At 40.5% G+C, this 22902-nt stretch overlaps 1 protein-coding gene across 3 annotated transcripts in view; it reads right to left on the bottom strand.

Moving 5' to 3' along the window:
• ARB2A (ARB2 cotranscriptional regulator A) overlaps positions 1 to 22902 on the bottom strand; it is a 258858-nt gene that overhangs the window by 62294 nt on the left and 173662 nt on the right. For all 3 annotated transcript variants that reach the window (XM_082075416.1, XM_082075417.1, XM_082075418.1), the window contains exons 9-10: positions 14127 to 14243; positions 10757 to 10841 (exon numbers count right to left, since the gene is read on the bottom strand). In XM_082075416.1, the coding sequence (XP_081931542.1) occupies positions 10757 to 10841; positions 14127 to 14243 (202 nt within the window). The remainder of the gene's footprint in view (positions 1 to 10756; positions 10842 to 14126; positions 14244 to 22902) is intronic.

Here is a 22902-nt window from a genome sequence, read left to right as displayed (position 1 = left end):
AGCTTGGTGATGGATAAAGACAAATGAGGTCATGGTGAACTTGACCTGATGACGTTGGGTGGGACTGAGCAGAGAGAATCCTCAGCTGGCAACGCACACTCTCAGTCCCTCAAAAGGGTGTTTTCTTCAAGATTTCTCAGCAAATTTAATCAAGACGAGATATTAAAACACAAATAAATAGATTACATTTTCAAAAAGTTTTCTGTGTGACTAAAGAACCCAGGACAGAGCCTTAGTCCTCCTGGTTTGGAAAGGTGAAATCAGTCAAGGAATACAGAAAAAAAGGTGGAAATAGCTTGTTACCAGCATAAAGAGATAATAAGGAAAGCTGAAGCTATCTAAGGAAAAACAATCTGTGGCTGGTAGACTTAGCACAATGAAGAACTTCGTTATTTATAGAGGCAACAAATGCAATCCATAGCAAACGTATTTGATTTTCAGATGGAGATGGTGAAACTGTAAATAACAATGTAGAAGAAAGTATGAAATTGTTCAATATAGGTTTCTGTTCTCTATTTGGAAAAAAAAATGGCAAAGTGTTTGATGAAGTACATTATTTCTTGCTACTCATCAATATCTTCTCAGGGATAAATATTTCTAAATCATCAGGCTTGCAGAGTTTGTATTCAAGAGTCATAAACCAGATAACTGGCTGCTGATGTTCATCTAAAATACAACTTTAAATAGCAGAGAAGTTACAGAAGGTGGGAAAAATCCCAACCCAACTTTCAGAAAAGACTATTTGCACAGTTGGCCTGCAATAGATCTCAAGAAAAATAATAGAAAAAATGATATACAGGTCCATGATTTCCCGTCCTAATACTGTGGACCCAAAGTATAAGTTATCATTTTATTCTGATGAAGCTAGAGCATGCTAAAAATCCCTTTCAGGCCCTCGATGCTGTGATACTGGAGTCTATTAATGAAGAATACAATTAGCTGAAAATTCTGAGCAGCAGGACAAATTATGCAAACTTTCCTATGCATTTTTAGAAAGTCCTTTGTCTTTCTTTTCTTTACAGCAACTATTTTTCGCTCTTCCCAGGTTTCACACAAAAATTCTGGAAAAAAGTCCCTCTATACTGGCATTTCACTGGACAATTACCTGCCACAGTTGGCTGCTTTGATACCTGTTTGTTTCCAGGCACCCTATTTACCATTATTTAGTTTTTACTGCTCTTAGCCTTTCACAGGAGTCACTAAAACTCTTTCTTGTATTAGGAAGATACATTCTTCGTTTCTTCTTCTGTGCTGTCAACTGTTATCACAAAGCTTGGTGAAAGTTAATTACAGCTAACACCTCAAATTAGGCAGCAATTGATCAATGTTTAATAAATTCAAGAGGGGACAAATGGCACAACTGTAGAATTCTTGTTTGCTCATGAAAACAGGTTAAACATCATTATTATCCGATATTTCTGAGAACTTGCAGCATTCAGTAATCTGCAAACGAAGCTGTCACAGAGAAACCACTATTGAATAGAGATGTTACTGATGGCTACTCAACAACACAGGTAGTAAGTATAAATTAACTGGTGGTAAAGCTTGTGCAAGAGTGAGAAATGGTTGTTAACATGAAATACGTCTGCCTTTTTTTGTTGTTTAAAGCAAAATGTAATGTTTCATAACACTACTTTAGAACCAAGATGAAGATCAGCAGCTCTAGAAAGAGTATTGGGAAATGCTGGACAAGCTCCTCCTAAACTGATGGTGATTAAAGGGTGACTATCTGAGATGCACACAGGTCTGTTTCAAAGAGAAGATGTTGAGAGCCTGGGGACAACACAGAAAAACATACAAAAGCATTTGAAACATGGAGAAATTAACGTGCAGTGAGACTTGAAGAACTCAATCTATTCCGTTTCTCAAATGAAAACTGAGTCTTGACTTGATCTCTGTATCTAATTCACACGGAGAAAGAGCAAATGCACTAAATGGCTCTTTACCTTGGTAGAAAAAAGCACAGCAAGACCTAATGGCTGGCACCTGAAACCAAAGTCAAACGAGAAATGAGCCACTCCTCTTAATTTTTGACAAATTACAAAGGGAAGGAAGCAACGGATTCCCCATCTCTTGAATCCTCCAGCCAGGGCTGGATGACTTTCTGGAACACACATTTTAACCAAATGCAAGTAATAAATTTCAGCATAACAACAGTTATAAGACCTTTATATAGAAGTGGAGAATAAGTGAAATAAATGTCTTTCCTGGCCTAAGTGTTCAACTGAAAGCGAACCTTTTGAAAAATTCTACCAAATCCAAATTTGGATTCTGACAGAAAATACAAGCTGAAATGTAAATGATCTTTTGGATGCCATGACAAGGCAAGTAAAAATCGTGCTATTGAATCTTGGACTGTATCTCTCAGGGAGTACCTCCTTACAGGTGCTGAGCTCTAGCACCAATACAGGTTTTACACTTACACCGATGGACCAGATCTCATCTCTACAGATGTTCTGGCTTCATAAAGCTGCTGAGGATGTAACACAGAAAATTTTGCTGCCATCAGAAAGAGAGGTGGAAAACCACCCATTTCTGCTAGGGTGTATTCTGACATGCCCTGGAGGAAAAAGTTGAGTCCCAGCTTCACAGAACCATGGAATCATGAGATCACAGAATCATTTTGGTTGGAAAAGCCCCTCAAGATCATCGAGTCCAACCGCTACCTCACCCCTGGCCCTAAACCATGTCCCTGAGAACCTGATCTATACATCTTTTAAACACCTGTGACTCCATCACACTTGTGCTCCAGCCCTCACCAGCTCTGCTGCCTTTCTCGTTCTAGTTTTTACCCTTCGAAAGACAAAACTAGTGCAGATTGAACTAATACTAGACTGTTTTTTTAGCAACAACTTAATACTACTTAACACAGTCTCTTTTAGAAAGTGTCAGTCTGAACTGTCACTCTGATACTTGCGGTAAAGTTGCATCTGCCTTTTCAAAACGTGAATGTTTTTGTTATTTGTTGTACTCTAAGGAATTACGGCACAAGCATTTCAACAACACCACCGTGCAGAAGCCCAGCAAAGCAAAACCTCTTCTAGCTGCCATCCATACGGACCAAGATGAAGCACAATCACTGAAGAATAAGACCCTGAACTCAAGATTCCGCAATCACACACCGGAGTAAAACTTCAGCCATCACGTAGACAGATATGTACATACAAAGCACTAAAGAGACAGCGTTAAATATAACTCGAAGCAATGGTCACAGCAGTCTAACCATTGTCAAACACTTCGTATGAAATATCTGGCTGTAATAATTTACATTATTTACAATTATCACAATCAAAGCCTCGGGGACTTTGAGACAAGCATACATTAATCTAACTCGTTGACTGTACTCTAAGAAAACGCAATGATAAATAGATTTGTTTGAGTGCAAGAATAATTTTTGATGAAATATTAATAGCTTCTCTAATACCAGTACTGCCTCAAATACATGTAACTATTTTGTAGAATGGTACCCGAATATGAGTGTTTTGTCCTGAAAAATAATAGTATTGAACACCTAGCTGGTCATAGAAAAAGCCATAAAAATGAATTAAAAAATTGAAATGATTACAAAATCAAAGACTCCGAGTGCAGTAACATCTGGTAATTCAAACCAACATTTCAAATTCAACATTTTCGCATTTAGTTTTGAGGATCTGGCATTCTGGAAGAGAATCTGCAATACTGCTCAACAGGTCTTTATAGATATTGTTCTGTGAAGCTTAAGCTACTCAAAGCACAACACGGGAGCTCACATCCAGTTACGTATTATACATGAAGTTAAAAGCTGCCTGCAACACCTGAGGCTGAGCGGGAGACTAAAAGCAGAAGAATCAAGCGCGGAGAAAAAGTCACTCACTTCTGCACTAAGAAGACATTAGTTAAAGCCAGGCTTAGTGCAGCGGCTGCCAGAGCTGTGGCTAAGACAGGCTGACGCTTCCAAGTTTCATAGAATCCCAGAATGTGAGGGGTTGGAATGGCCCTGGAAAGCTCATCCAGTGCAATCCCCCCATGGAGCAGGAGCACCCAGATGAGGTTACACAGGAAGGTGTCCAGGCGGGTTGGAATGTCTGCAGAGAAAGAGACTCCACAACCCCCCTGGGCAGCCTGGGCCAGGCTCTGACACCCTCACCCCCAACAAGTTTCTTCTCATATTCAAGTGGAACCTCCTGTGTTCCAGTTTGCACCCATTGCCCCTTGTCCTGTCCCTGGTTGTCACCAGAAGAGCCTGGCTCCATCCTCCTGACACTCCCCCTTTCCATATTGATCCCCAGGAATGAGTCACCCCTCAGTGTCCTCTTGTCCAGCTCGAGCCCCAGCTCCCTCAGCCTTTCCTCACACGGGAGATGCTCCACTCCCTGCAGCATCTTGGTGGCTGCGCTGGCCTCTCTGCAGCAGTTCCCTGTCCTGCTGGAACTGAGGGGCCACAACTGGACACAATATTCCAGGTGTGGTCTCCCCAGGGCAGAGCAGAGGGGCAGGAGAACCTCTCTGACCTACTGACCACCCCCTTCTAACCCACCCCAGGTCCCATTGGCTTCCTGGCCACAAGGGCCCAGTGCTGGCTCATGGTCACCCTGCTGTCCCCAGGACCCCCAGGTCCCTTTCCCTACACTGCTCTCCAACAGGTCATTCCCCAACTTACACTGGAACCTGTTTCTGTGATAATTTCCAGTGCCCGACAGATGCCATACGGCAGCAGGAATGGAAGCGCAGGGCCAGCGCTGGCAGGTTGTGAGGATGCTAACACAGGGCTACGGAGCAACCCTCGTTTCTCAATTGGTGCTATTAACGCTACAAACACCTTAAAATGAGTTAATAGGCGGCTAAACACAGGAGCCCAACACCTTGACAAAGCGCCACGGCGTTTAATCTTTTCTCCAAAGTAAAAAGCTTTTATTGACAGAACTACATGCACATGAAGACGTAAAATGCAAAGAGGTTTACAGTAAACACTGATTACTGTAATCTTAATCTCCATGAATGACTGGTGAATGCAGAAATAACATTTTTAGCAAAATGGGTAAATTGCCTAATCTGTCTTACTGTGGTTGCAGTGTAAGACTTACATCTTCTGTTGCTAGAGTTATTGGACACCTATGCCTGGTCACAAAATATTAACGTCAGAAAATAGCCCAGAATGGTCTTCAACAAATAAAGAGTGAAAACCGAGAAACATTGGTAAACTGGGCTAAAGGGGACGAGCCAGGTATTATCTCAGTGCTTAATACTTAGTGCTTTATATGGTTGTTTCTTCCTCATTTGTTGTAAGGAAAATTGTGTAAGAGATTCGGGGTGGTGCAAACAAAGCTAAAGGAGAAAAAGAAGCGGGGAGGAATAAGTTGGTCCGTCCCTCAGGCTGTCACAAGCCTCACTCAACAATTACCCTGTGCACAGACCCCGCGGTGCTGAGGAGCCCATTTAACCTTGCTGGAGATCCTCCCGTTTGAACCCCGGGATCTACCCGGCATGGGGTGCATCTGCAGCCAGACGAAGCTTTTCTATATATAAAAATAAAACAAAATAACGCAACTGAGCTCTTGAACCTGCCACCTCTGCAATCCGACGGGTAATTCGTGGTTTCCCCGGTATCGACAGAAGCTTTGTCAGAAGGGGCTTTATTGGATGAGCCGGTGCGGGTGGAACGGCTCGCTGTGCAAAGTGATGCGCTTGCTTTCCCAGATCAGTGCTTTTAAGCAGATCTAACAGTCCAGAATAACTTTACTTAAATTTACTGTAGCCCCGTGGAAGGATTATTGATGCTATTCTATTACTTGGCACAAAGCAGCAGTCTCGAGGGGACTGTTTAGTATCATATTCTTGTCTTGATATTAAATCAAGCTATGCCAAGGACTCAAAAACAGCAGGTAACAAGCTCTTCCCTGTTTTTCAGTGAGCTCTGCAGAATCTCATCTTTCATTTGTTTTGAACTGCAAGTCTCTTATGTGTATACAGAAAAATCTCTAAAAAAAAAGAAAACCTCAAGCCTTAAACACTGTGTGTTTAACATGTGCGGGGACGCTTTTGGCTGTGTTTTTACCGAGAGGCTCAATGGATGATAACCCTGCTCCTTGTTGGGACAAGCTCTACCAGGCCCCTCCACCTCTCCCAGCTGAAAGGATTTGAAAAGGCAAAGCAGGGAAGAAAACAAACAGGTTCTGAAGCTCTTTGCGAGGGGAAGGACCTGCTTTTGATGCCGACATGTGCAAAGCTGACTGTCGTACCCAAGTTTGGACAACGGCCACCACCTCCCCTCCATACTCCCCCACATATGGACTCAAACCCTACACAGCTCTCCAGCACACCACTGGTGGGGTCTTTTTGGGAGTTAGAGCAAATATAGCAATAAAAAAACCTCACGACATTATGTGAATGTTAATTACCATCACCATGGTTTCTTTACTGACATGCAGTGGAGCTTATGGAAGGCTGGATGTAGTCCTGGGCGAACCACTCCAGGTGGTCCTGCTTTGGACCAGAGGTCCCTTCCCACCCCAACCATTCTGTGAAGCCACTTTTTCCTTTCTATTTATTTATCTGTAAAGCCATAAAAACACACACAGTAGCCTTTTAGAAATAATCTTAATGATCTTTTCTGAATTCAAAGCAAATAAAGAGAAGTTGTGCTTGGTTTGCCTAAATGGTTTTATGTACCATACAGAGTCAAGCTTGGTGCTTGGTACCATGAAAAACAACCCTGAGGACTCCCTTGGGATACCGTTCAGAGCATCACTAGCATGGGTCATACCTGTCCCCCAAAACTAAGAGTTTGTTTTTCTTCTGCCAGCCTGAGATCACTTTATTCATAGCTATATGTGTTAATTCTTGCACTTTTTCTCTATTACAGAAACACATATTCAAGCCTGGGCTCTTCCGTGAATAGAGCTTTTCTTGATTACTGTCAACGTTTCATTCCATTGTGTCATCTTGTTTGTCTTTTGATGTTATAATTTCCTTATTTTACAATGTTTTAACTACATTGGCTGCAACTGCTGAAAGAATAGCTAGTGATTTTGGGGGTCAACTAGAAAGGCTTTCAAAGGATTTGATTAGGCAATTCATTCTGCTAATGTTACAATAAATTCTTTTTATTTGATTATGTAAATGAGTGTTGGTGCATATCCACTTTGGCATATTACTGCAAAGTTTACTCTTCTCTCCTAAATAAAAAGCTTTCACTGGCAGAAACGCGAGCTAAGGAATGTGTCTTATGCAAACACTAAGGTGCTCCCTGTGAGTCACCCCAAAATATTTGTAGTCAGGAAAACAAAGCCTGTGTTTACCTGGCAGAATTCACCACAATGCTGTTCCTGGGGTCATGTCCAGGCCACTACCCTGAAATCAAAGTAACTTAATTCACGAGCAGCAATAGAGATGGACACAGATCCACGGGTGTGCTTCCTCCCATCCCCACATTCAGCTCTTCCTCCCAGCAGCTGCTCCATTAGGAGCTTCCCAAAGGGCTTGTGAACCTCCTGCCCCACCACCAGGAGAAACTCTGAAAGGTCTCAGAGACCTTCAGTGAACCACAACCATGGTTTGCGGTAACACAGCTCAACCTGCCACTAAAACGTCCATCCCGTTGTCTGTATACAAATACAAGCTGACCTCCAATCTCCTGACCAGGAAGACTCCCACCCCTACTCCACTTTATCTGGCCGTCTTTAAGGTACAGAACGCTTTTAATGTCTTCACCTTTCTCCACCCTGCATTTGCTTGTATCTCAGATAGGAAATGGACTCATCTCCTCTGAGACAGAGGCGAGGTCTTCTGGTTTGACTCCATTAGCAAGGTGGATTAAGACTGACCCAGCAGATGACTTGGGGTCTAACAGAGGTCCTTAATGAGGGCTGAAAGTGAAGATGGTAGGAGATGGAGCTTTTTTAACATAGACTGAAGGCAGAAGACTGACAGAGGGCTCCTGCAGGCCAAGGAGATGACTGTGCCACAACTGAGGACCTTAGCGGTGCAATGGTCCAAAGCCAGAGAGCAGAGGGAATGTTGATAAGCAGATAAGCAACAGAGGGAGAGTGGTGGACCCTTCTCCAATGAGGAAGAATGCCTTGTCTTGGAAATATACGGGAAGGGTAACTAGATGGGTGGTGCTGGACAGAGGACGATCTCTTTGGTGTGACGATAACCTGTCACGGGAAGACATTGAACCACGGCGCGAGCATGCGACCAAATCCTTGAAACGTGGAGGAAAGACCACAAAGGTGGGACCTTCACAGCACCAGACCTCTCGCCAAAAGCACAGAAAATTGATTTATTATGGCTTGCTTTCTCTGTATTGTTGTTCTCACGCCCACAACATTTAATTATTAAAGTCTATTCATTCCTTTTTGTAACTGAGTAAGACATGAATTAATTGCGGCAAACATCTTAATTACTTAATAATGCTCTAATCAAAAGCTTCAACAACTCTATCTGGAAATACAAGTTGTTTTTCCATTCTGATGGCCACTTATTTCTCTCTAGTGATTTTTAAGGGAAATGCAAGCAAGAGACTGCGACATAATCTGCTCCCAAACAAACTGTAAATCCCAGTGTGCAGAACGGCTGATTATTAGACCCTTTTTGGAAAAACTGTCTCATGAGGTGCGACCGAGGGGCAGTTGCTCCTGAACTTACTTCTCAGTGCAAACACAGATGAAAAGACGGGGTTCCAAGCAGGAAAGAGAAGTGAATCTTCCTTCTGCAAAAGGCTTATTTTAAAAAACCTTCCTCTGGTTGCTCTGATTGCTCTCACTGCCAGTCACTGAAATACTAAGGGCAATGCTGCCAGTACTGGAATGTGGGCTATTTCAGTACTGCAGTTCTCAGGAAACGTGAAATAAAATCTCTCACATTAAACACTAATGCTCCTACATCTAGTAGCGTTTCATAAATTTATTGCAGATTACCCAAACACAGCCTTATGCCATTGCTCATATAAGCACTTTGTAGGAATTATTCACTTGTTCCTCTGCAAATGTCTTACAGTTGTCCATATAAGACGTGAATATAAGAAATATAAACAAAAACATATGAGTAAATTGATCATTCAGTAGTAGTCACGTAAGCTTATACTATTCCAAAACATCTTTATATTACAAAGAATGAAGCTGGAATGCGTTAGCTTCCATTTAAATTATTGTCCAAACCATTCGACAAGAACTTCTAAAACATCATTAATTTCAGTTTAGTGGCCTTGTATGTATGCAAGAAACAAAAATAGCCAACTTTTACGACTTTTACTGGCTGAAATCCTACCCCATTTAAATTCATTCTTCTGCCAAAGACTTCAGTGTTGCAGGGAGTTCATTAAGTGGAGTATAAACATTATGCCCATTATGACCCATCCCCAAGAGAAATGCAAAATTAAGACTTAATCACACCCTATTAAAACATCAGTCTGTTTTTTGATTAATACTTAGAATTTCTTCTATAAAATATCTTTTGTGTTATTTACACAGAATGAACACGGAGCACAGAGGATTTTCAACATCACCAAGTAAATACTGACTGGCTGCTATCACTAAAACGACCTCTATAACTCGTACTCTTGCACAACAGCAACGCAGACATCAGAGATTGAAAGTCAATCCTGTTTTAAGGAATTCTGCTACCGAACAGGTTTTTTTTTTTCTCTTAAACTCTGTACTCTCCCCAGAACGAGCAAAAAGTTGGTAAATGAATGTCGAATCTCTGAAAATTTTAGTAATATTTTATGTCCCTAAGCACTAAAGAGCAATGTCAGTGCTATTGGTAGAGAGATGATGATCTGCATGGTTAGAGCCCAGACCACAGCAGAAATGCGATTACAGGTCTCTGGTTGTTTCGAGCCCTCGAACAAAGTAGCGCTAAATCTTCCAGGCCTTAAAAATACCGTGCAGTAAACCAAATCTCACCTGCAAGGTTAGGGCTCATTAACAGCCTTACAAATCCAGGCAGATACGAATCTCTAACTTGTCAAACGAACAACTGCGTCTCACAGAGCAAGGTCAAACACTGTTCCAGCTTCTAAATTAATATTGTATAGGCTGCGCCTTGCTTTGAACCTGATTTTATATTCTACAGAAATACGCTACCTACAGCTTTTAGGAAATCTGATAATCAAACATGAAAGTCCAGTAACAGCTTTATGTATTTTAGATTACTTTCCTACAGAGATTTGAGATTTCCCTGTTACAGTGACAACTACGTCTACTTTCTGGAATTATTACACGTTAACAAAAGTCTCTGTGTATTATTTCATGTGCTCCTTTATGATTTATGATTCATGACTCATTAATAAAAGGGTGTAGCTGAATGTTTCCAAAACAACAGAAATCTCACACCAAGATTCTCGGACACTGTGAATAATTTGCTACGTCAACCAGACTTTTGTTGATCAGGATTCAGGAAGGCGTCTTATTTCTCTTAGCTGCACCTTTCATTAACATACTTCTTTAAAACCTTCTAGCCTCCATAAACTCAGGTATTTATTCAAGGATCTATGATACGTTTCTCAGTTTTCATCATCACCATTAATTTTTCTTAAGCTCCCGCTTATAATGTCACCACTTACTTAAAGCCGAAGAGACCAGAAAAACGTAAGCTACAAGTAGACATGAAAACTTAAATCCCATACAAAGCAAAAGAAAATTAAATAAACTAACAGTGGGCCATATGAAATAGCAGCAGCTTTCAACCCCTGTCTTGCTGCAGAAGGGTTAAAATGCATACAGGACCAAACGCATTTGTAAATAATTATTTATTCGCTGCAGAAAAACCCACGTACCTGCGGAGACGCGGGGACAATCCGGCAGCATCGACTCCACCGACGTGTCCAGGGGCTCGGAGCTGGACACCCAGTTACAGCAGTTCTGTGGGGGCAGACGGGACATTTTTGGGGTAAGCCGAAAACCCAGAGGGACAAAATACACACAGACTTTGCACGTAAGGGCAGCGATCACACCAGAATACCCAAATACCCTGTTGGGATGGGGAGGTACGCTACGCTAGCTTATTCACACTAACTGGAGGTGAAATGCTGTAGTTTCGTACTACAAAAATAAAAAGAGTACGACCATAACTTGCTGTATTTTAATGTGCTTAAATAGCATGTCTTCAAGTGCTATTTTGACTGCCAGTGGACTAAAGCTTGGACCAAACAGTGCCTGAATTATCCACTGCACATTTTAAGCTTTTCTCAGTCATTAAGTAGGTGTTGATATAAACACTGGGCCTGCTCACTTGCAAACACTAAGAAATCAGAGTTTTCCAGGGTGTACACTGCGGGAAGAATGGTTGTGAAACCACAAACCAACAGATTATAACTGAACGGAAGCCATCACGATGGTGGATTAATATTCAGATAACTGGAAATACAGCTGAGATGAATTGTGCATGAACATTTAAAAATGCAAATACTGGTCTTTGGGGAATTACGTTCAGGAAGCATTTACATTTACCTTTCATTCCTGAACCTCTGAGTAGGATGAATTTACCATGAATTGTTTTAAATGCTTTGCTACAAATACCACCAGTCCAGGGAACTATATGAATTAAAGTATTAAATAATATGCTTCTAATAAAATACGTTGAAACTACACTAAAATCAGTGAAGATTTAATCATAAAGTAACTACTTTTTAAATATGATTGCGAGCCGGACTAAAAGATCTACATGGCTTCTCTTATTGCAAATCTGAGTTTTCCCTTTCTGAAAACCTGATTAACTTCATTAAGGGGGGGAAAAAAACCACAAGCAAACAAGCCAAGAACGCACAATTTTTTGGAAAGACCCAATGAATTTTCAGGCAGATTTTTAAAAAATCATCCCATCCATCATGATCGTAAAAATGGATGATTGCTATTCCGGTAAACAAGCATGTATTGTGTATTTGTAGATGCTTGCTGCCCTAGTTGTGCACCATGGAGTCCGTCCTCACTGTGGAAAGATCCTTGACTGGTAGATCAAGTGTCTTATTGTATTTCCTTAATTCATTCTGTCTGGAAGAAGATGTCAGCTGTGTTGCAGTGAGGAGAGAATTTCAAAGGCTTCAGTCCCCACCAATAAAGGGCGAGGAATGGCTTTTGAATAGATTTGTCAAGGCAACCCTACTGTTCTGGGACCAGGGAGAGCAGGAACAACATAAAGGAAGGGTTGCTGTATGAGATTAGAAAGTGAAGTTCACAAAGCATGGCAGATTTTTGTAAGAAACAGTAGATCAATGAAACTATTGAACTCGATGGAAGAGGGAAGAAAAAAAAAAGAAAACAAACACACTACCCAGTAATGTAACTTTTTTTAGTGAAAAATGGTTAAAATGGAAGTATTTCACAAAGGCTTTAAGGTTTAAAGTAGTAAAGCATTATACATTTTACAATTTGCATGTATAATTTTAATTAACAGCTGAATGTGAAATTGCAAATGTAAGATGGTAGAAATTATAAAAGAAGTAGAATTTTTATGAAGTATTACATTCATTTGAAATAAGTAAAATTAATATTAACTACTGATAGAACACTACATCAGAGAGCTGGAGATAATACAGAAGATTAGCACACAATTAACCAGCTTTTATATACAATGTGACACTTGCCTGTAAGAAATAAGTATTCTCGAAAGCAGTGTCAAGATATGTAAATGGATGATTTGTTTTATCATTCATCACAGCTCCTAATAAATTCAAAAATCATGACTTCTATAGGTACTAAAAATAGGCCACCAATGATACAGGAGAGATAGCTCCAATGAAGAATTACTTTTTTAACAATTCATTCTTTCAATGACAGCAATTAGCCCTACAGACAGGCAGCGATTAGGTGTATATTTTAATTATTATTCATTTTACCAGTAGCCTTAAACCTGATTAAAGTAAGAGATATCCAGGTGATACGCTAGTCTTAATACCACTCAGCCACACTTCACATATGTAAAATTCTTCTTTCTTATAGGAGATTTTCAATGCTAATGTAAGTTATGACACTCCATCCACTTTTTAGGCCATTAATCATTTAACTTATTCTTTAAGATCTACTTTCTGCAAATGAAATTAAAGGTAATGCACTCGTCTTATTCAGACTAAATGCTTAAAGAAAAATGGAGTTGTCAGATTCAAATTACAGGATTTAAAATTTCAGTTTTACTACATAACATATATTTTAAGGTTTTGATTTCCCATAAAGAAAATGGGGATTTTTCTGACAGAGCCTGTAGGGGTTACCATTCTTTATATTTTTAACATTTAAGTCAGAGCTGTCAGGCTGCATCCCAGGTGATTCTCTATTCCCATCAGTCACGGCCTATAAAACTGTAAGGTTAAGTCAGGAACAGGCAGTCTGCACAGAAAGTTTCACCAAATCCACAGGAAAAAGTCAAATCCAACAAAAAGTTCAGGATGTGACCAGTTCAAATTTGCCATGCGCACCTATTGTTTTAGAGTTCTGCGAGGGAATGTGGAAAACACGGACAAGAGCCCGATCTGCCGAGGAAGAGACTTAAAAATGGAAGTTTAGTTGGTCCTGTTTAAAAAATCCCATGATTTTTAAAGGGCCAGCAACCTCACACTTAAAAATTAAAGGAATAATGAATGCATGGCAGAATCCTTCACCCAAAGGTGGAACTCGGTGATGCTGGCCATGGACCAACACCAGATCACCTTGGACCAAAACGCCGTTGGTGGTTGCACAATGGCAAATACTCTGACTTTTCACGCCAAAAATTCAGAGCGCTTCAGCAATAGTCACATCTTATGAAACTGCTGAGAGAAAGGGGCTTTTTCCAGGTGTGAAAATCCTCAAACTATGTAATGAAGAGCCCAAAGGGGCTTCTCCACTGTGGCCAGATGAAGCCAGGAGCCCCGGGTGCACCCAGGACGTTGCTCCAGATGTTGGGCAGCTCACGGTATATGTGTCGATATTGCTGTGCAGTGGGAAGAAACACTGGACTCCATTCTTATTATTGTGGCTGCTACCTTTGAAGTTCAGAAATGGCTTTAATCTCGGTTATTTTAGGGGCTGGCATGGGCACGCGGTTTCCGTGCTCCTGTAATGTGCTGTCTTTCATACCTTAAAGAAATGGAAGAGGTCAGCAGATAAAGACGTGTTTATAGAGCCACATAGAGACGTATATACCCCAACTCTTCAAAAAAAACCCGGCCTCACCTCTCGCATCCACTCTCGAATAGTTTTCCCAACTTCTTGATGCCACACATTGTGAACAGAGTCTGTCAACGCCACAGCAGTTACCTTATTCTTTACTTCTGCCTCTCGTTGAATCATCTGTTAAAAAATATTGGCTTTAAGTTCTTTCTTTCTATTGACTAGAGTCTGCTTAGTCACAGATAATGATCTTAAATTAAAAAAGAAAGAGCAGTACAAGTTCAATACTTCACTTGTTTTAAAGTTTATACAAATCCTGACGGCTCCAGAAACACAGAAAGACCCAATGTTTTTGATAAAAGAAATAATACTAACTTTTAACTGACTGAACTATTCAGTCCTATTATTTTCCATGTGGCTTGACAATTCTAGGATTAAAGGTATCATAGTGAAAAAATGGAAGATTCCCTGAGGACACCTTTTACAAGCTTCTCCAAGTTCCCATTTCTGTGCTTCAGGGAAGCTGGTACCCGTGGTTCACTGTAAGCTACTCATGACTATCATCTACTAATTTTCAGTAGATCGCTGTAGTTTTTCTGATGTACAATCTTACTTTGACTTGTACCTTTTTTTTCTTCTTTTTCTATCCAATTTAGCCACCTTGCACTCCCACCATGGTCCCAAAATTCTTTGTGGTTTCTCTTATACATATGCCTACCCAGCTAACGCTGGAGCCCCTCAACATTTTTAAGGATATTAAAGAGACTCTGTTGTTGCAAACGACAGTATGACTAAATAATATTAGTTCTAAAACCAATTAAATGATTGCTGCAAATAACATGAGCGAACTGACAAAGATGCTGCGGAATTCAGCGCCGCTTTGCAAGATAAAAGGGACTGGGAAAGAATAGTTTGATATCAAAGAGAGACAAAAAGGTTTTAATCTCCTGACACGAGTGACCCTAATTTGTAACACTGGATCAAAGAAAGTATAATGAATTATACTTATAAACCCAGCATTTCGCAACTAGTGTCTTTATCGCTGTGCATGCTGCACTGAAGTTAATTTTTTTTTTTTTTCAGCTTCATTTTTGTATAAATAATGGCAACACATACAACATTTCTAAAATCAGGCATTCTTTGTTCGTGCTCCGGTAACTGCTTATTCACGTACAGGCTCTAAAGGAGACTTCTACAATAGGGACGTGAATCGTATTTTGCACCAGAAACTCCAAAATAAACACCCTGATCCAAATTTTTGACTCCAAACTAGCATTTATCCATACATTACCTAAACTATCTCCCGGTTTCTTCAAAATACCACAGATATAAATGCTTTTGACTAAACACTCTTACTACCATTTCTACATAACTGCAGTACGATATTCTGAATTTTCACATCTTACCGTTTGTTTGTTTGATTGTTTGTTTACATTACACACATTTTAAAATCAGTGTAACTGAACTAATATTCTAAGGGTAAAATATTCACCACTATTGGCCGGGTAGTGCTAACGCAGAGCTCCCTGTTCCAGAAAAAATCAGGCGTCCACCTTCCCTTGTCCTCTCTCTTTGGTAATGTCAGAATTACATGACTGAGGAATTCAGCTGAGCTTAGGACATCTTGGGCAAGTGTGCATTAAGAATCTCTCAGGTATAATCTTTCTTCTTGTTTCTTTTATTTAATAGTTTATCCTCCTGTGGGGAACTGTAAATATCTAGAATTTCTGGAGGATGGGACATAACAGGAATGTGCATGGGGGGCAGAATCACACATTTAGGATAAAATAGCATCTATTGTATGATGAGCTGTATGGTGAGCTCCTTTCAGCTGTAGCACGATACCGATGTTTTCAGCCAAACATCTGGCACTGAGCATTGTTAATATAGAGATGGCAAAACTCCCTCCATTATAAAACCATATGTAAGAACACTGAATGCCCCAGGATGATCTTCAGGCCAAACCACTGATGATTCTGCTAAACTGGGGATGAAACCCCTGAGCTCCAGATGACGGTGGAGCCTCAAAACAAAGGTCTTTATTGACGCTATAATCCTCCTCCCCAAACCCATGTAGACATTGTCAAGCACCAATAAGTGCTTTGTCTCTCAAAGGGCTGAGTCACTCACACCTTCGACTGGCGTGGTTCAGCAGAATTTGGACTCACTACAAATATCTAATCTGTAATATCCTCTCCTCTCCTCTCCTCTCCTCTCCTCTCCTCTCCTCTCCTCTCCTCTCCTCTCCTCTCCTCTCCTCTCCTCTCCTCTCCTCTCCTCTCCTCTCCTCTCCTCTCCTCTCCTCTCCTCTCCTCTCCTCTCCTCTCTCTCCTCTCCTCCCCTTCCTATTCTCTTCTTTCTCTTTTTCTGGTTCTGTTCTGTTCTACTCTACTCTCTTTTCTCTTTCTCTTTCTCTTTCTCTTTCTCTTTCTCTTTCTCTTTCTCTTTCTCTTTCTCTTTCTCTTTCTCTTTCTCTTTCTCTTTCTCTTTCTCTTTCTCTTTCTCTTTCTCTTTCTCTTTCTCTTTCTCTTTCTTTCTCTTTCTCTCTTTCTCTTTTTCTCTTTCTCTTTCTCCTGTTCTACTCTACTCTACTCTACTCTACTCTACTCTACTCTACTCTACTCTACTCTACTCTACTCTACTCTACTCTACTCTACTCTACTCTACTCTACTCTACCATGTATTCTGTTCTACTAAGTTCCTTACAATTACACTAGGCCCCAAAATGTGGTTCAGATCTGACAAACATCTGAAAATACTGCTTTTTAGACTGCAGCCTTACCATTCCCTTTATCAGGCAGAGCTATGTGCATAAGATGAACACTGAAGAGATGACCCTTTGATTGCAAGGGGAAGACAGGCTGCTTTTGGGAGGGCTGTGGCTAGACCAGCCATCACACCAACCCAAATGCTTTACCTTTATGTAACGTGTAAGGTAGCATAACTCTGCATCTCAGAAATCTCACCAGAAAAGCTGTTATCTGAAAGAGACAGTATCTAAAACCACAAGACCTGTAAGCCACACACATCCAACTCGCACTATATCTGCCGTATATTGAATAAGTTTCAGAAACACATCACGCTTACTAATTTTCCTGTACCAGTGCTGTGCACTCCAGCACACATTTGGCTGCCCCATCTTGCACAAAATGCTGCGATTTAAACAGGCAAAGGAGCAAAAATGTCATTGTCCTTGAAGTGCACATACCTACCAATTACTCGGAGCTATTACATGCTGGGGGAAGCTTAAAATCGTCACCAGCTCGTTGTGTTCCAGCATGACTTCCTCCATGAAGGGCTGGTCTTCAGAAGCAGGGCTAATGACCAGCAAGGGAAAAAAATCCGCTCTGCTTTGGAGAAGAGGTCTTTTCTCAAGCTATTGTGTCCCACATTCCTGTTTAGAAAACCAGCCACCCCGTTCATCTAAGAACATCATCTTTTTCTTCAAATCACAAGGAAACGTAGACGCACAGTTCCCTTCTCCCTTCCCAGGCGTAGCTCAGGCTCACTATCCTCAATTTCCCTGTGCACATGGAAGAACTGGCACCCATCTCTTCCTACTCTTTCTTCGCATGGTACACGCAGTCTTTGCTTTTCAGATCATATATAATACGGGGAGTGACATGCAATACCTGACACATTACAGATTTCTCTATGTTGAGTCCGGCAGGAGTAAGTTTTGGTAGGCGCCCATGACCTTTTGAGCCAAATTGGACAGAAAACCGACGAAAATAACACATCAAGCGAAGATGTATTGTGCATAACCTTCACTTAAGCAAGAAGTCTAACATGTCCATCTTTAAGTGGCACAGAAATGTCACAACAGAGCATATCAAACCCAGGATACTCAGCTTCCACCATAACAGCTCAAGTTCTCTGCTACAACGGGACAATAACTGATAACAGTAACCAAGGAGAGCAGATCCAGGTGATGCTCCAGCTGCAGCATCTCTTATCAGGGATGATAATTTATCCTGCAAGAAGATACAAGAAGCCTATATGCTTTTGGCCATGGAAGTTTCGATACTCAGTAAATGGTTAAGATTCAATGAACTGATGGCTCACAGTTAAAACATATTTATCTTTTCTAAAATAATTTTGAATTTACACAAACTTTAGAAGTTAAATGAGTAAAATAAAATTGTTAGAGTAAAATATATCAACATTCAACACAAATGTAGCACTCAGCTGCCATTCAAACTTGAGATAAATACAGAGTTCTACCAAATTCCAAGGGAAGGATGCTATGGGACGCACGATTTACACTTCCCAGGACTCGTTTTATCCCATGCAGCCAGTACCACCTTTTAAAGTGGACATATTAAAACTGAAGATATTTAATAGATCACATGCTATCTACAATTTTTATTTTTTTCCAGGAAAATAGTGGATTTTATTGAAACAACAGTTGCAAATGAAGACCTAAGGATTTTGTCTAAAGTTCAATTTATACCTTATTCTCTTTGTACATCAGTAAACAGGAAGTATTTACAGACCAGGAGTGACTTAATTTCTTGTTCAATGCTCATTTTCAAATCTTAAATTATTCTTAGCTGAACAGATTTTGCAGGAAGGCATCTCTCTGCACATCCCTTCATTGGATGGCTTATGGCTCCTCTCATTCCCTCATCTTCTTCCAATAATTCATTTATAGGCAGAATTAGGTAAAGCAGCACTTCTCTGGTAGGTAAACTGGTTCTCATTTATTACTGCATCACTCAATACACCACTCTGCATGCTCTAGACTTTCCCAACCACCTTTTCTATTCAGGAATTTTCACTTTATCTTTGTGTTCTGTCTTTAGAGTCACAATAATGTTTGGGTTTGTAATTTATTAACCATGTATCTTCACTACTTTATATTTTATTCATTTAGAATGGGAAGTCACAAACCAATGTTCACTGCAAGAAGTCGGAAAGCATTCAGGCATCTTTTTAAAAGTTTTCTCTATCCCAGTGGTTGAAAATTTGTTCCTTCACTTTGCAAAAGAAAATGTCAATTATCTATTCGCACAAGTATTCAACTCTATCACTTACATGAGCAAGAACCTGAAATCCCCTAAAAATACATTCCTTAAATTCGTATGTGTTAATTAACCATTTATTGGTCAACTTCTTAATAAGTGTTTTACTGCTACACTGTAAAATCAGATTGCAATACTCTGTAAGTTTGTACTACACAATTATCATAACTTTATAATGACAAAAGGTTGATACCTTTATTACCTGTAGTTTAGTATATAAGACATAGCCTCTTATACGTATATTACATATGCAATACATTTAGTGTGTATATATATATATATTTACAATAGATGACAAAATACCTCTCTACTACCTATTTTATAGCACAGCACTCTTGTCAAACAGAAGCGTTAGAATGATGAGAGGTGACTCAAAGGTCTGATCCCGCAAACGTGAAAATCCATAAATATCCCAGTTGGACTTTAGGTAAATGGCCTGTGAGACTAACTCTTTGCAGCATTGATTCCATACTCTTTATACCTATTCTGACATATTTTAAATGGGTAAAAATCCAAAATTCTGAGAAAGGCAAAATTTAAAACATGCGTCTTTTATTTTTATGTGCTCAGACAATCAAATCAACCTCCATCACTTCAGATTTGAGGGATACTTACTCCTCTGAGTTGCTTGTAATTACGTATGAAGAAAAATGGATTAAAAAGAAAAATTAAATGCCCTCAAATTATACTTTCTCTTCAACTTTTGAATAAACCTTTCATCTAATTCCCCCGTCTTCCACTGCAATTTCAGTTGTGGCGTGGTGTTTCCATGGTATGCACTGGGCTTGAATGGGCCTGTCTACAACAAGCATTTGCCTTGGAGCAACATAATTTTGACGCAAGTCCTCCATTGTCTCCAGTTGCCTCACACTGGTTTGGGTCTCTAAGAGGTTTTGGCGTGTTGCAAACTGAATTCCTCTCAGAGGAAACTGAACTGGGAGCTCCTGTCCAAATGTCCTCAATGATTTCCAGAAGCAAAACGCATCTGCGGTGGAAATTCTGGTGGATCAAAACGGGATCAGATAGATTCTGAAATACTTGTAAACGCAGTGGTGGCCGGGAAGAGAGAAGAAATCATGTGGCAAGAACGGTTTGCGAGAGGGCAATTTGTATTTAACACTTCTGGAAGGATTTGAGGATTCTTTCTTAGTAACTTAATGTGCTCTTCTTGGAGCTTGGTACACGTCTACGGTCATTCAAGATACTCTTCCACCCCCTTTTCACCCAGTCTCACAGAAACCCAGTAGCTGGTCTATTTGAGACCTCACACTTGAGCTAATGCCTTTTCTCAGCTGAGAAAGACATCTCTTTACCATAAGGATTATAATTCTGTTTGTTTGTAGGGCGAGTTTGTCAGTCTGGGATTCCAAAGACCTTTCACTGTTTGCTGGATAGAATTCCTGAATCTGTGATATACTCTCAGTTTTTTGCACATCTTAAAATCGTATTAGATCCTCCAGTCTTCAGAAAATACTATTTGTTAGGGATTAAAAGTACTGAGCATACTTGAACAGCACATAGCAAAAATAATAAATAATCCAAAGTTAAACTAGTTCCCGTTTTCAATTAGCAACAAGAATAAATTTCCCTAAATGAATTCACAGACGTGATAAAACCCTGCTCGCAGCAGACAAAGCATTTGAAACACACCATTTTTCTACACAGCAAAAGAAAACATCTGCAGAGATACAATCACAGAATGACCACAGCCAAGTACTTTCTGATATTTTGTTCAAAGATCTATTGGATGATACATCTACAATTGTGATAGCTTTCTACAGCAATAAATCACACTGAAACAGTAATAATAATGCATGAGAACAGATTGCTTTAGAACATCTGGAGTCTAATACTTGTTCACACTGTAAACTTAATTCTGCTGCAGAACTTCTACTGAAAGTTTCCACACATACTGGGGGTATAAGTTCGTAAAATCAATCCTTATTAGAAAAACACTTAATTCTAAAATAACTCATGATTATAAAAGCGTAGGGGTCACCTCCCTTATGCATAGCTCAGTAAAAAAAACCCAACCAGCCAAAGAACAACCCAAAAAAGCCAGTAACCAAAATTCTGCTGGTAATATTTTGTGAACAAAACTCATGGCTCTCTGGTATAAAAACCTCAGTCTTCAGATTTATTAAAACTTTAAACTTAATAATGCAGTTCTCCCTCTTCTCTTGTCCTTAGTGTCTTATGACGGAGAACTTACAGAAGAAAAGCCTGTGAGGACCTGCAATAATGTGGAGAACACCAAGTTCCCAAACAGAGGCAGTTGTGCTACCAGAGGGATCACGGGCAGGACTACCTACAACTTGTCTAGGATGAATGAAGCCTAACAGTTCAGTAGAAAACTCATCACATAACATAAAATACATAAACTGGTATCATATCCCGTGGGTAAGAAATCTTTGATTGAGTCCCCTACATCTTCATCACAACAGTTCAAACCAAAACAAATGGGGGGAAGTGGCATCCTCCATGCTCCAGAGCACCAAATGTTGGCATTCTGCAGGTAGTTTCATTGCAGACCAAAAAGGTAGGTTAGACAAGAGGGCTTGGTCAAGATCTTCCCATCAAAAGGTCAACTAAAGCAAATAAAAGCCAATGTCTTTTTCAATGCGTCTTGGGATATTTCAGATGTGGAAGTTGCTGAGCTATTTGCCTTTGGGCTGCTGGAGAACTGTAATGATGGCCAGAAAAGGAGGTTTGGAGCAGTTGGGTCTAGCTGGAGTCAGCCAGTTGGTATTCCCTCCCAACAGCAGCATTCTACCGTCCCAAAGCTGGAGATCTGAGCTGAGGAAACCTCTGTACATCTCGATCGCATGAAAATAAATTAGTGAAGGATCAACAGCTTCCACGTTCTCCACCAGGAGCAGAGCATGGAGCCTGGTCAGTTGTTAATGTTCCCACATGGCTGACTGCAGCAGGGAGATGGTGGCTTGCCTCTAACATATGAGCTCAAAAATGGTCCACTCTCAGGAACGCGGAACTCCACCAGGGCCAATTCACACTGCCAGGAACCCACCTAGGAATCCTAAATTACCATGCGCAGTATTTGGCACAGCTGATGCTGAAGAGCATCTGACGCTTGAGCCGGGTTGGGTATGTCCACTGCAGCACGTGAGACCCCAGAAAATGATATTTTAAGAATCCACATAGTTTGCTAAACCGTATTTCATTTTTGTGTTCACAGTTCATTTGGACTCGGGTCGTGGAAGATGTTGCATGACAATGACTAAAGCTCCAGCACAGCAGAAGATCCTTCGCTGCTCTGGCTTTTCCATGTGTCTATGAGAGCAGCATCCTCTTAATAGAGATGCAGGAGGTTTTCTGGCGGGAGGCTGCATCACCTCTCCAAGTGACACAAACTCAGCCAGCGAGAGCATTCCTCTGTTGGAATCGATGCGCAAAACCTGCACAGGAGGTTTTGCTAACATAGTTGTCTTGGCTGAGGTGGTGAAGGGTTTTTTACAGGCTCTTAGCTGACACATCTTTGCCAGTAAAACCTTATGCTGCAGGTCATAGCTCCGCTTTTTCTTGGTTTACCTGGATCCCTGAGGCACTGCTTAGCTGAGTGCCAGGTCTAGTTTGAAATAGAAACATAAAATGAAATGAAATAAATAAAATGAAAATCATAAAATAAAACAGTGAACTGCTTTAATCGGAATCACCTGGAGACATGACTGACAGCTCAAAGTCCTGTGGCATCAGAAAAGGTCACGATTTACTAGGACTAGGACTAAGACAACGGACTAGGAGGTGGGGGTGTCTCTGCTTGAAATTGGGAGTGCGATCAGCTTCTTGCCCCAAAC

The sequence above is a fragment of the Streptopelia decaocto genome (assembly GCF_964273445.1).
Source record: "Streptopelia decaocto genome assembly, chromosome: Z".
NCBI classification, from domain to species: domain Eukaryota; kingdom Metazoa; phylum Chordata; class Aves; order Columbiformes; family Columbidae; genus Streptopelia; species Streptopelia decaocto.
Note: the sequence above shows the minus strand (reverse complement) of the source record. Positions and strands in the feature narration are given on the sequence as shown.